This window comes from Equus asinus, chromosome 23, assembly GCF_041296235.1.
Source record: "Equus asinus isolate D_3611 breed Donkey chromosome 23, EquAss-T2T_v2, whole genome shotgun sequence".
NCBI classification, from domain to species: domain Eukaryota; kingdom Metazoa; phylum Chordata; class Mammalia; order Perissodactyla; family Equidae; genus Equus; species Equus asinus.
In genome coordinates, this window is record NC_091812.1 from 33,254,126 (window position 1) to 33,269,001 (window position 14,876).

The 14,876-nt window shown below is 40.2% G+C and overlaps 1 protein-coding gene across 3 annotated transcripts in view; it reads right to left on the minus strand.

Annotated features, from left to right (window-relative positions):
• The window catches only part of MAMDC2 (MAM domain containing 2), a 148,473-nt gene that overhangs the window by 18,385 nt on the left and 115,212 nt on the right, over positions 1-14,876 (minus strand). The window contains exon 12 of one of the 3 annotated variants that reach the window (XM_044756647.2): positions 8,682-8,855. The exons of the other annotated variants lie outside the window; for them this stretch is intronic. Within the exon in view, the coding sequence (XP_044612582.1) occupies positions 8,778-8,855 (78 nt within the window). The 3' untranslated portion in view covers positions 8,682-8,777. Of the gene's footprint in view, positions 1-8,681; positions 8,856-14,876 lie in introns of those variants that run through there. 3 annotated transcript variants of the gene reach the window in all.

Sequence of the window (14,876 nt, forward strand, 5' to 3'; positions counted from 1 at the left end):
AGAGCTTCCCAAGCAGCAAGAACTTAAGAGGTCAAGATCCCAGGGAAAGGGAAAGGTCAATGAAGTGAGCTCAACATTCTTCAAGCTGCTTTTCCCCTTGGGGCATTTGCCTACTCTGTTTAGAAGCTAAGCAGAGAGCAGCTAACAAGAGGCAGAGAAACCAACAGATCTCACTGGCTGGGGAAGACAATAACTGGAGTTCAGAGCTCCCAAATCAGTCAGGGCTTGAGAACCAAGTTTTGCGAGAAAAAAGAGGCATAGAATAGTGAATCCATCACTTGGCAATCTTCCCTAGAGGCATGAGCCAAATTCTTAAGTTGCAGAGGTTAAGAGCCAAGAAGCCAAATGCAAAACAAAGTAGAGTTTCCAGTAATCTCACCAGCTGTTGAGACAAAAATTGAAGTTTAGGACATACTAAAGAGGAGAGGAGAGACCCTAAGAAAATCCCAGGATATATTCTTGGAGAATATTCCCTAGGTGTCAGGGAGAACAAGAGGTTGACCCAGCAAAACAGAACTGCAACACCACCTTCAGTTAGCCCAGTTCTGATTGGACTGAGGTGACCCGCTCTACTCTAGTTGGCTACTTGAAAATACATTAAATCCTCTCTGGAGGAAAAAACATCATCACCAAGGATTCTATAATTTTTCATTCACAATGTCCAGTATTGAATCCAAATACCAGATATTTCAAGAAACAGGGCCAAAGGGGGGTAAAACAGGCAATAGAAACAGACACACAGGTGACTCAGGTATGGACTTATCACAGAAGGACTATAAAATAACTAGAATTAATAATTTAATAATATGAGCATTAATAATATATTCAAGAAATAGCTGATAAGATGGAGAATTTCACTAAAGAACTTGAATCTATTAAAAAGAAACAGATGAGACTCCTGGGAAGATGGCAGCATAGGAGAACTCTGAACCCACCTCCTCCCACGGACACAACAAATTTACAACTACCCTTGGAAAAATCACCCCTGAGAGAGAACCAGAAACTAGATAAAAAGAACCTCCACAACAAGATACAGTGCTGACTGAGGTGGAAGAAGCAGACATTGCTTTCTGAAGAGGGAAAAGCCACATTCTAGCCATGGTACTTCACAGCTAGGAGCAATTTTAAGGTATGAAGCTTTCTCTGGAGAAGTGGGGATCCGAGTGGGAGAGTTTTGCCATAATAAGCAGCTTTTGAACTCAGAAGAACTCTGAGATGAGTGTCATCATATCTGGCTTTGCTGGCTATTAAATACAACAGAGAATGCCCCCAGAAAAGCTATCAAACATAAAAGAAAGAAAATCCTGCTCCTAAAGGTGCCCACACACAAATTCACCTGTTTTAGGAAGCAAACTATAATCACTAGAAAGAAAAGTGCACAGTCCTTTGGGGAAAAGAGACTCACTCAAGAGGCTCTAGGTGCATCTCAGCAAGGCAGGAGGTGGCTGGGACCACCGCCCCAGAGACTGAGACATTGGTAGCAGCTATTATTGTGATCTAGTACAGGCATGCTGACACAGACACTGGCAGACACTATTGGAGTTCTTACCCTGAGCTGTTAGTGCAGGTGCCTGCTGCATCCAGTAGAGCACCTATTTAATCCAGCTCAGCCAGGGCAGGCAGCCCACCCTAGGGACTGGCCTCACCCAACAGCAAGCCCTCAGGCCACTTGTGGGCCTGCATAGGCAGGGTGTGTGGGACCTCTACAGTGGGGTGAGTGGGTCTGCTTCAGTGGGCAGGGCTTGTAAACAGGGCATGACTGCATTGACAGAGCATGTAGGCCTGTGGAAGGTGGGCCTTGTCAGCTGTGGCAGACTTGTGCTTCTCAAACAGCCACATAGGGGATTGGCCCCACATTTCAATGCCTGAAACAATTGTGTGCTGCCACGCCTGAGGCCAGCTCCACTCAGCTGCACTACTGAGAGAGTTGACAACACCCTTACAGGCCAAGGCCTACAGCAATTGTAAGCCCCTGAGTCTAGCAACCAGTCATGCAGGGGGCCTACTCACTTAACAGAAAGAGTGCAACAGGAATGTGCTATTAGATCTTGCAGCCAACTATGCTGGGACTCCCCCTGCCCAATCAAGTGACCGAAGGGATGGTAACAGCTGCACGCAGCTGAGCATTACAACCAGCTGGCCAGGGAGACAGCCTAGCCTCCTCGTGTGCCTACAGCAAGAGCAACCCTGCCACAACAGAAGGACACAAGTAGCCCACACAGGGGACACTCCTGGAACATTTGGAACTGGTAACAAGAGGGAAGCACAATGCTGGGCCTCATAAGGCATCTCTTACATAAGGCCAATTCTCCAAGATCAGGAGATGTAGCTGATCTACCTAATACATAGACATAAGCACAGAGAATGAGGAAAAATGAAGAGACAAAGGAATATGTTCCAAATAAGGGAACAAGAAAATCCTCCAATAAAGGAACTAAATGAAACAAAGATAAACAATCTACCTGATAAACAGTACAAGTTAAGAGTCACAAGGATGCTCACGAGCTTGGGAGAAGAATGGATGAATACAGTGAGAACTTTAACAAAGAATTGGAAAATATAAAAAAGAACCAATCAGAACTGAAGAATACAATAATGGAAATGAAAAATTCACTAGAAGGAATCAATAGCAAAGTAGATGATACAGAAGAAAGGATCAGTGACTTGGACCAAAGACTAGAGGAAATGACCCAAGTTGAACAGAAAAAGAAAAAAGAATTAAAAAGAACAAGGACAATCTAAGGGGCCTCTCGGACAACATCAAGTGCACTAACATCAGGATTATAGGTGTCCCAGAAGGAGAAGAGAGAGATAAAGGGGCAGAAAAGCTATTTGAAGAAATAATATCTGAAAACTTTCCTAACCTAAGGAAGGAAACAGACATCCAAATACAGGAAGCACAGAGAGCATCAAAAAAGATAAACCCAAATAGGCCTACACCAAGACACATTATAATTGAAATGCCCAAAATTAAAGATAAAGAGAGAATTCTAAAAGCTGCAAGAGAAAGGTAACAAGTTACATACAAAGGAAACCCTGTAAGATCATCAGCTGACTTCTCAGCAGAAACCTTACAGGCTAGAAGGGAGTGGTATGATATAGTAAAGTGCTGAAAAGAAAAAACCTACAGCCAAGAATACTCTAGGTTATCATTCAGAATGGAAAGAGAGATAAAGAGTTTTCCAGACAAGCAAAAACTAAAGGAGTTTATCCCCAAGAAACTAGTCTTACAAAAAATGCTAAAGGGACTTATTTTAAGTAGAAAAGAAAAGCCCACAAATAGGAAAAAGAAAATTATCCAAAAAAAACCCCACACAAACAAAACAATAAAATTGCCAATAAAAGTAAATATACGGTACAGGTAGCAAATCAACCACCTATGAAGGTAATATGAAGGTCAAAAGACAAAGGTACTAAAATTATCTATTTCCATGATAAGAGGGTAACGGACACACATGGACAAAAAACAGGTTAAATCTGATATCAAAGACATAAAATGTGGGAGGACGGGAATAAAAGAGTAGAGCTTTTAGCAAGAGGTCAAACTAAAAATAACTTAATACAGATTGCTATATATGTAAGTTATTATATATGGACCTCATGGTAATCACAAACCAGAAACCCATAAGAAATACACAAAAAATTAAGAGAAAGGAAACCAAACATAATACTAAACAAAGCCATCAAACCACAAGGGAAGAGAGCAAAAGAAGAAGAAAGGAACAGAGAAGAACTACTAAAACACCCAGAAAAAAAGTAACAAAATGGCAATAAGTACATACTTACCAAGAGCTACTTTAAATATCAATGGACTAAATGATCCAATCAAAAGACATAGGGTGGCTGAGTGGATAAAAAAACAAGACCCATATATATGCTGCACACAAGAGACACTTCACACCTAAAGACCCTCACAAACTGAAAGTGAAGGTATGGAAAAAGATGCTCCATGCAAATGGTGAATAAAAGAAAGTGAGGATAGCAATACTTAGACAAAATAGACTTTAAAAGAAAAACTGCAACAAGAGACAAAGAAGGGCACTACATAATGATAAACGGAACAATCCAACAAGAGGATATAACACTTGTAAATACCTATGCACCCAACATAGGAGCATTTAAATATATAAAGCAATTATTAACAGATATAGAAGGAGAAATAGACACGATAACAGTAGAGAACTTTAACACTCCACTTACACCAACGGATAGATATCCAAACAGAAGATCAATAAGGAAACATTGGCCTTAAATGACACATTACACCAGATGGACTTAGTAGACATATATGGAATATTCCATTCAAAAACCTCAGAATACACATTCTTTTCAAATGCACATGGAACATTCTCCAGGATAGATCACATAAGAGGCCACAAAACAAGTCTAAGTAAATTTAAGATTAAAATAATACCAGGCATCTTTTCTGACCACAATGGTATGAAACTAGAAATCAACTACAGGAAGAAAATAAGAAAAGCCACAAATATGTGGAGATTAAACAAAATGCTACTAAACAACTATTAGGTCAACAAAGAAGTCAAAGGAGAAATCAAAAAATACCTGGAGACAAATGAAAATGAAAATATGACATGCCAAAATTTATGAGATGAAGCAGAGGGAAGTTTATAGCAATAGAGGCCTACCTCAACAAACAAGAAAAATCTCAAATAAACAATCTAATGGTGTATGTAAAGGAACTGGAAAAAGAAGAACAAACAAAGCCCAAAATCAGTAGAAGGAAGGAAATAAAAAAATCAGAAGAGAAATAAATGAAATAGAGACTAAAAAACATGAGAAAAAAATCAATGAAACTAAAAGCGGCTTCTTTGAAAATAAACAAAATTGACAAACCTTTAGCCAGACTCACCAATAAAAAAAAAGAGATAAGTCTCAAAGAAATAAAATCAGAAATGAAAGAGGATAAATTACAATGGACACTCAGAAATACAAATGATTATAAGAGAATACTACGAAAAGCTATATGCCAACAAACTAGATAATCTAGAAGAAATGGATAAATTCTTAGCATCAGACAACCTTCCAAAACTGAATCAAGAAGAAATAGAGAATCTGAATAGATCAATCACCAGCAAGGAGATTGAAACAGTAATCGAAAACCTCCCCAAAAATAAAAATCCAGGACCAGATGGTTTCCCTGGTGAATTCTACCAAACATTCAACAAAGACTTAATATCTGTCTTCCTCAAACTCTTCCAAAAAAATTGAAGAGAAGGGAAAACTTCCTAACTCATTATAAGAGGCCAACATTTCCCTGATACCAAAACCAGACAAGGACAACGCAAAAAAAGAAAACTACAGGCCAATATCACTGATGAACACTGATGCAAAAATCCTCAACAAAATACTAGCAAATTGAATACAACAATACATGAAAAGATCATACATCATGATCAAGTGGGATTTATTCCAGGGATGCAGGGATCGTTCAACATCTGCAAATCAATCAACGTGACACACCACATTAAAAAAATGAAGAATAAAAATCACATGATCATCTCAATAGATGTGGAGAAAGCATTTGACAAGATACAGCATCCATTTATGATAAAAACTCTGAATAAAATGGTTATAGAAGGAAAATACCCCAGCATAATAAAGGCCATAAGTGACAAACCCACAGCTAATATCATACTCAATGGAGAAAAACTAAAAGCTATCACTCTAAGAATAGGAAGCAGACAAGGATGCCTACTTTTCCATTCTTGTTTAACATAGTATTGGAAGTTCTAGTCAGAGCAATTAGGCAGGAAAAAGAAAAGGGATGAAAATTGGAAAGGAAGAAGTGAAACTGTCACTATTTGCAGAAGACATGATTTTATATATAGAAAACCATAAAGAATCCACTGAAAAACTTTTAGAAATAGTAAATGAATACAGTAAGATTGCAGGATACAAAATCAATATACAAAAATCAGTTGTGTTTCTATACACTAACAATGAAGTAGGAGAAAGAGAAATTAAGAATACAATCACATTTACAATTGCAACAAAAATAATAAAATACCTAGGAATATATTTAACCAAAGTGGTGAAAGACCTGTACACTGAAAAACTATAAAACATTGTTGAAAGAAATTGAAGAAGACATAAAGAAATGGAAAGACAATCTGTGCTCTTGGATTGGAAGAATTAACATAGTTAAAATGTCCATGCTTCCTAAAGCAATCTACAGATTCAATGCAATCCCTAACAAAGCTCCAACTATATTTTTCACAGAAATAGAACAAAGAATCCTAAAATGTATACGGAACAACAAAAGACTCCAAATAGCCAAAGGAATCTTGAGAAAAAGGAACAAAGCTAGAGGCATCACACTCCTTGATTTCAAAATATACTTGAAAGCTATAGAACTCAAAATAGCATGGTACTGACACAAAAACGCACACACATCAATGGAATAGAACCAAGAGCCCAGAAATAAACCCACACATCTATGGACAGTTAATTTTCAGGTGTACATCATTATATTTTGATTTCTTCATAGATTACATTGTGTTCACCACCCAAAGACTAATTACCATCCATCACCACACACATGTGTCCAGTCACCCCTTCTGCCCTCCTCCCTCCCCCCCTTCTTCTCTGATAACCACCAATCTAATCTCTGTATCTATGTATTTGGTGGTGGTTGTTTTTATCTTTTATTTATGAGTGAGATCATACAGTACTTGACTTAAAATACGTAGGTTATGGCTAAAACTGCTCTTAGAGGGAAATTCACAGCACTTCCCTAGTATATGTTATACTTGAAGTGTTTTACTTAAAAAAATGAATAGGAATGTACTTTTCTAGCACTATCTAGTAGATCCCAAGATGGGTATTCAGGAGTCCTGGATTACAATCCCAGTTCTAAACTAATGCTGAGTAATTGTCAAAGTAGAAGCTAAAGGACAAGCATCTTGGTGTAGCGAGAGAGTGCAGGACTGGGCGTCTGAGTGTCTAGTTCCAGTGCCAGGCCCTCTTTTAATTAGCTATATCAGTTTGTTGAATCAAATAATCTGTTAGGAGGTAAAGCCTGGGAGGTTTTGAGCTAATTTCGCTTGCAGATATTTATCGGGATATCAGAATAATTTTTTAAAATTTGATTTTGAGTACCTTTAGATTATGCACATATATCAGCAAACTACAGTCCCTACCACACTCTGTTACATAACAGCTCTGTTGCTAAAGACACGGTTTCCTAGCATGTGAATGCATTTGAATTTGCAACCTCCAGGCCATGTGATTTCTAAGGTCTTCTCTGGTTTTAATATTCTTTGTTTCCATGACTTGCATGCAATATTTTGGACAACCTTCTACTAAAAATTATTCATTGTTTATTTGAAATACAAATTCAACCAAGTGTGCCATGGTTTTATTTGCTAACTCTGGCACTTCTACCATCAATGCCAGTGACTTTATAAGATTCCACAATAATAATCTGCTCAGGAGGGACTGTTTTGAAGTTTGATATACTCTCTGGTAGACTGTTTGCAAAAACAGCCATAATTATTCCTTCCCTGTAGCCATACTATTTTGCAATATAACTTTGCAGCTCCTCCCATCAAGGGGTGGAGTCTATTTCCTCATTCTTTGACTATGATGAAACAGAACAAACCATACCAACTGAACCTCCTAGATGAGCCAGCTCCCAATTAATCTGGCAGATGGCTTCAGATGCATGAATGAGCCCAGCCAAGAACAGAACTGCCCAGCTGAGCCCAGACCAAATTGTCAGCTTGTAGACTGGTGAGCTAAATAAATGGTTATTACCTTAAGCCACTAAGGTTTGGGGTGGTTTGCTATATAGCAAAAGTTACCTGATATAGAACCAATTCTCAAATCCTAATAAAGGAGATGTGATAGTACTCTTTCTTTTAATGTTGTTGACATACAGCCTCAAAGATTTATGAAGCTGATACTCTAGCTCTCTCATATTGTACAATATTCAGCAAAATTCACGCATGGTATTAGCCTGTTTCTTTTCAGACTGATCTAAACACAAATGCCCAGATCTCACTTCACAAATTACCTCAGGTGAAGGTGGTGTTAAGAACCCTAAGTTTGAGTCCTGGTTCTCATCCCAAATTTGCCTGTCTACCCTCATCTTTATGAGGGAGTCACTACAGATGGGTTCCAAGTCTTTTTCTGAGATGGAACTACTTCTCATTTTCCCAGACCTTTGTGATCACTTAGGCAGATGTTGAGGATATGCTGGAAGTAAAGCCCCTAAGCAGGATGGCCAAGTAAGTTGAGGCTATTATGGTGTCTAGTTGGGAAAACTATCAATTAAAGCTTTATTATTTTGCTTTGGGATCACTACTTTAAAGCCCTTCCAGGGCTGTCTATTCCATATAGGGAGGATATGCAAATTCCCTAACATGTAGATGGGGCTCTCGGGGATCTGGTTTCCATCTGACTATCCAGGGTCATCTCCCACCACTTCCCGAGATGGATCCGAATCAGAAGCTTCTATGCACCATTACAGATCTTTCCAGCCTTGCCTGTCTTTTATTCTAATCACCATTACTACAACTAGTTCTACACAGTCTTTAACCAGCTTCAGTTAGGTGCAACTTGATATATGTCTTGTCTTGGGCCCATGCCAAGTGCCTATTCCCTCCTGTTTTTGATGTTGAGTCTTCTCCATTCATTCCTGGTTTGGGCCTCTGCAGAACCACTCAGCAGCCATACAAACGCAACCCAGAAATGAGGGAGGAGTGGGTAGTCAATGCTGAATGGGCACATATCTTTGGCCAATGAAGGATGGGAACCTATGCACAAACACTTCTCCTCTTCTCCATGTGGATGATGGCCATGAGACATATTTCAACATGGCTTCTCAGATGTTCCTACAAGATCAAACAACAAATTGGACACAGCAATGGCCAAGTCAGTGACACATCCTTGTATCAGCTCTCCCTCTTTTCTTGTTTTGCTGCCTGTGACCCACACTTCTGATCCTGAGGATCACATCTCCAAATACACAACCTGCTTACAAGCCTCTATCCTAGTCTTCACTTTCTTGGGAATCCCAGCTCATGGTATCCTACAGGCCAGTCAAGTAGAATCACTCACAGTTCCCTGAAGCTGCCATACTGCTCAACGGCTCCATATTTTGTACCTGTCATTCCTTCGTCCTCAAATGCTTCCTCACTCCCTGCCATTCTTCTTGGTGAACTCCCACTCATCCTTCAAGATGCTTCCAAGGAGAGCTAGCTGCCCTTTCTGTGTGGTTCCATCATCTCTAGGACTTAACACTTATTACTTTCCTTATAATTCTGGGGCAATTATTTGGTGTACAATGCACAGTAGGTACTCAGGAAATGTGGAATAAATCAAGATCTTAGGGACCCTGCACTATATAATACTGATGACTGCTCCCAGTTCGAAGATGTTTCATCTTATATGCATGAAGCTTCTAACACTGGTGGCTTTAACCAATAAACAAATGTTGTAATGGGGCCTTTACTTATCTATGCTTTAATTTTTGAATAGGTGATCATTGTCATATTGTGATCTGAGAGCCAAGACATCAGCGCACATACAGCTCAAGCCATGAGAGGCCAGGGGAACAGGAAGCTACTCTTTGAGGTTGAGGAAACATAAGTGTGCCAGGTGCAGCCCAGGAGTTGAACTTACAGCACTGGCTCTCTGAAACTAGAGACAGCTCAGAAAAAATGTAGATCCTTTCTGCTGGATGCATTTCTATGGGTGTCTAAAAATACCATCAGTTTGAACATATCCTTTCCAAGAGAAGACACTCCTCTTTGGTGTGAAGAGTGTTAGGGGTGAGATTATGCTGTTATGTGAAGAACTGTGATTTTTCACATATAAGCTGTCACAAGCCATGTGTGACATAACTGTTCCAGGTCATGTGTGGTTTCTTAGTATCACACAGGCTGGGAAACTCTGGTGAGGCAACGTGGACAGAATATGGCCATGAGAGCCTGACATTGCTGAGATCCAGTCCTTGCTATACCTGTTACTACTGTGTGGCTCTGGAAAGGCACTTAACTTCACTGAGCTCCAGTTTTCTCATCTGAACATGCCACTTTCACTTACTTTACAGGTTGTGGTAAGGATGTGTTTATGGACTGAATGTTTGTGTTCCCTCAAAATGTATATGTTGAAATTCTACCCCCGAAGGTGATGGTATTAGGAGGTGGGGCCTTTGGGAGGTGATTAAGTCATGAGGGCTGAGCTCTCATAAATGGGATTAGTACCCTTTTAAATGAGAACCCAGAGAACTCCCTTTGCCCCTTCTGCCATGCGAAGACACAGAGAGAAGACTGCTGTCTATGAACCAGGAAGCAGGCTCTCACCAGACACCGATTCTACTGGTGCCTTGATCTTGAACTTTGAAGCCTCCAGAACTGTGAGCAATGTTAGTTGTTTAAGCCACCCAGTCTTTGGTATTTTTATTATAGCAGCTCAAACTAAGACAGGTTGTAAAGGTCCTAGCACAGTGCCTGCACGTGGTAAATGTTCCATAACTGATCAATAGCTATTATTATTTCCCCAGTAAAACAATTGTTAAAGTAATTTTAAGAACAGAACTGAAACATCTTCAGCCAATGCTATATCTGTAGGTACCCTGGGCACAGAATAGCAAAATTTGCTGCCTTATCTGCATTCTTGTGCGTAGGAACATGAAGACACAACCTATAAAAGATTTTTTTTAGTTAGAAAATTGAAGAATGTCTTGAGAACTTTTCAAAAATTTGTATTGAAACAAAGAATGGAGAAGAAGGCAGACCCTAGAAGCAATTTACTGAAAAAAAATCAGAAGTCTCTGCGTTGTGCACCAGACAATTTCATTTAATGTATTTGCCTGGAATAAATATTGAGCACACTGACTTGTGGCATTATAATTTTTGCTATGAAGTTTTACCCCAGCCAGCTTCAAAGTTTTCAAAGAGACAAAGCAAAACACAATCATATAGTTTTCTTTGAACAAAGTCATACCAAGTTAACTAATGTGTGCTCCAATAAACCAGGAAATATGCAAATAAAAGAGCAAAATTATGAGCAATGGAATATTTGCTGCATGTGCTTTTGATAGATTTTCACAGATTTTGTGTGTACGGGGAGGAGGCAGACTAGGGCCTACAAGTTCAAGTTATTTTAGCATAAAGATGCAAGGAGCAGGACAAAGGTTAGCTGGTCAGCCATCTTATGTAACAGGAGTTTACCCTGCTCCTTCCGTGGTTAGCACTCTGCCTAACTCCAGGGAGGGATTCTGTTACGGGTTGAATTGTGTCCTTCCCAAATTCACATTAAAGCTCTCACCCCAGTACCTCAGAGTGTGACTGTGTTTGGAGGCAGGGCCTTTAAAGAGGTGATTAAGTTCAAATGTGGTTAGGGTGGGCTCTAATCCAATATGACTGGTGTCCTTATAAGAAGAGATCAAGGGCCGGCCCAGTGGCACAGTGGTTAAGTTCACACGTTCTGCTTCAGTGGCCCGGGGTTCGCCGGTTCGGATCCCAGATGCAGACCTATGCACTGCTTGTCAAGCCATGCTGTGGGAGGCATCCCACATATAAATTAGAGGAAGATGGGCACAGATGTTAGCTCAGGGCCAGTCCTCCTCAGCAAAAAGAGGAGGATTGGCGGCAGATGTTAGCTCAGGGCTAATCTTCCTCAAAAACAAAGAAAAAGGAAGAGATTAAGACACAGACAACACAGACTGAGGGACAGACCACGTGAAGACACAGAGAGAAGGTGGCCATCTGCAAGCCAAGCAGAGAAGCCTCAGAGTAAAATCAATCCTGTTGACACCTTGATCTTGAACCTCTGGTCTCCAGAACTCTGAGAAAATAAATTTCTGTTGTTTAAGCTGCCCAGCCTGTGGTATTTTGTCATGGCAAATTCTGTGCCATGGCCTAGCAAACTAATACTGAGTCCAAAGGCATGCCCCTCAAGTTATTTATAAGCTAGCGGAGAAGATTAAATGGATATGAACATAGAAAGATGAAGTAGACTAGACTAGCATAGGAGTGACAGAGGTAGCAGCAATGGCCACTGCCACCGATGATAAGAAAGCCAAGGAAGGAGAGGTCATGGAGGGGAAGGGACATTTTTGTTGAGTCTCTACTTCCTACAACTGCTGTGACAGTGGCATCAATATAATATCTTCATAATTACTGGCCACTCCTTTCAGTCTCCTTCGCTGGTTCTTCCTCCTCTCTCTGACCTCTTAATTTTGGAGTTCCCCAAGGCTCAGCCCTTCATCCACTTCTGGGTCTACAAGCACTCCCTTGAAGATCTCATCCAGTCACAAGGGTTTAAATACACTCCATATGCCAACAACTTTCAGCTAAGCATCTTTCCTGAACTCCAGACTTCCTACTTGACACCTCCACTTCAATATCTACTAGGTATTTCAAATCGAACATATTTAAAACCGAGTTCCTGATCTTCCCAACAAACCTATGCACTCAATCTTTTCTAGTTAGTTGTTGACAACTCCATTTTTCAGTTGCTCAGGTCAAAATCATTGAAACCATCCTTGACTCCTCTCTTTCTCTTATACCCATATCTAATCCATCAAGAAATGCTGTAGGATCCACTTTCAAAATATATCTAGAATTTGACCACTTCTCTCTACCTCCTTTGGTACTATCCTGATCCTATCCACTGCCATTGGTAGATCCACCATCATTGTAAATTCACCATCATAGGTCACCTGGATTATTTGTATTATCCTCCTATCTGGGCTCTCTGATTTCACTCTTGCTGCACATCCACCCCCAGCGTTTTCTCAACACAGCAGTCAGAGTGATCCTTTCAAAGCCAGGTTAGATCACTTCTCTCCTAAACTCAACACTCTCCAGTGTCCTCCATTCAAGCAAAGTAAAATCCAAAGTCCTTCTAATTAACGACAAGGTCCTCCAGGGTCTGGCCTACCATTATTTCTCTGACTTCTCTAGAGAGAGCTAGAGTACTGTCTCTCTGGCTGACTCTGCTTGGCTAAACCAGCTTTCTGGCCATTCCTGGGACACATTGAGCATGCTTCTACTTGAAGAGCTTTGCCCTGGCTGTTTCCTCCACTTGGAACACTTCCCAGACATACCCTTGGCTAGCTACCTCAGCTCCTTCAAGGTTATCTTCTCAATGAGTTCTACTGTGACTTTCCTATTCAGATTAGCTAACTTCCCCCTATCCTCCTCCCAATTCCGAAGCGCCCTTGCCCCACTCCATTTTTTTCTGCAGCAATTATCACCTTTTAACATACTACATAATTTATAACTAAGTGTAGCGTTTATTATCTGTCTCCAACTACTAAAATAGAAGTTCCACGAGGGCAAATAATTGTTTTGTCTGTTTTGTTTATCTGTCTTTCCCAAGTACCTAAATGGTGGCTGGCATGCAGTAGGCAGTGAGTAAATATTTGTTGAATGAAGGAACAGATGAATAATAGGCCATTAATTGAGTACTTATTATATACCAGGTCCTATACTATGTTCCATATATCACCTCATTTAAATGTCACCACAATCTATAAAATAGCTATTAATTATTCCTACTATACAAACAAGGAAAATGAGATGGAGAGAAGTTGAAAAGTCAACCTGAGACTCAATTTAGGCAGTCTAATCCCAAAGCTCTCAGTTTTTAAACTCAACCGTCCTTTGAAGTAGGTAAAAGGTAAGCAGCTATAATTATTCTCATTTTCTGGATGACATAACTGAGACTTGGAGATTTTAAGTAACTTTCTCAAAGTCTCATACCTAGTGAGTGGGGAATCTTGACTCCAAAATTCAGGGATCTGTTATAACCCCGGCCCGGTGACCCTCCTTGCCCTTTTCAGAGACTCCCTCCACTGCTTACTATTTTTGCTTTGCCTGCTGTTCCATGTTCAAGACATTCCACAGCCTGTTACCCAGAAAATTCCCTGTGGTAGACCACCACAGCATAGCCCTCTTTGAGGGTACCTCTTCTCAGCTCTGTTATTGCTAGCCCTCTTGGTGTCCCCGAGAAATGGAGGAAAAGCTATCAAACCTCTCCCCAGAAAAATGTACCTACGTACAACATCATGATTAAAATGGACTCCAGCAAAAGCTGATTCATTCTTGACTGTTCTCTATTCCTCTTGTAATAAAAGGGTACCTCCCCACTATCCCATTTTCTAGGAGTCTTGCTAAATAAATGGTTAGTTATTCTTACATGCATCAGTGAAGGCTTATAGATTCATTTATTCATTCCATAGACATTTTGGAGGATCTATAGTGTACAAGGTACAATATTAAGCCCTGTGGGGATTCAAAAGCAAGTTTGATAGTACCTTGCCCTCAAGGCATTGCCAATCAGAGCCAATGAGACTCAATTTTTGTATTTTTGTTTGAGTTATCTCTTTCCACTAGACTTAGTATTAAAAGGCGTAGCTGCTGCAGTCATACTGCTACCATGAGAGGAGAGCCTGTTTAAGATTGGAGCCAATCCAGAAAAATCAGAGCAGAGAGGCGGACAGAGAGAGAGAATCTAAGACTCGCTCCTGGTGACATAGTTGTATCCTCTGCATCAAGTTGTGCCTGAAGTTAGCCCTAAAATGGATTTTGTCTGTTAGAAAGGATGATAAACTATTCCCAACCAAAATAGTCTTAACATATACTTAGCATATACAAAGTCTTTCTCATTATCTTTTTAACTTCCTGGTCTTCCAGATACAGCCTCATATACTCTTAGAGCTCCATTAGAATCTTCTACTTAGTGCTGGCAGTAGGAATCTGGTCCACTTTACGATCAATGCTGAATCTCTTCAACATCATCCCTTACTGAAGTAACACTGTCCCAGAATCTGCTGAAGCAGCAGGAAGGAAAGAGAGGTCAGTGGGAGGACCAAGCTGCACATCTTCTTCTTAGTCAGGCAA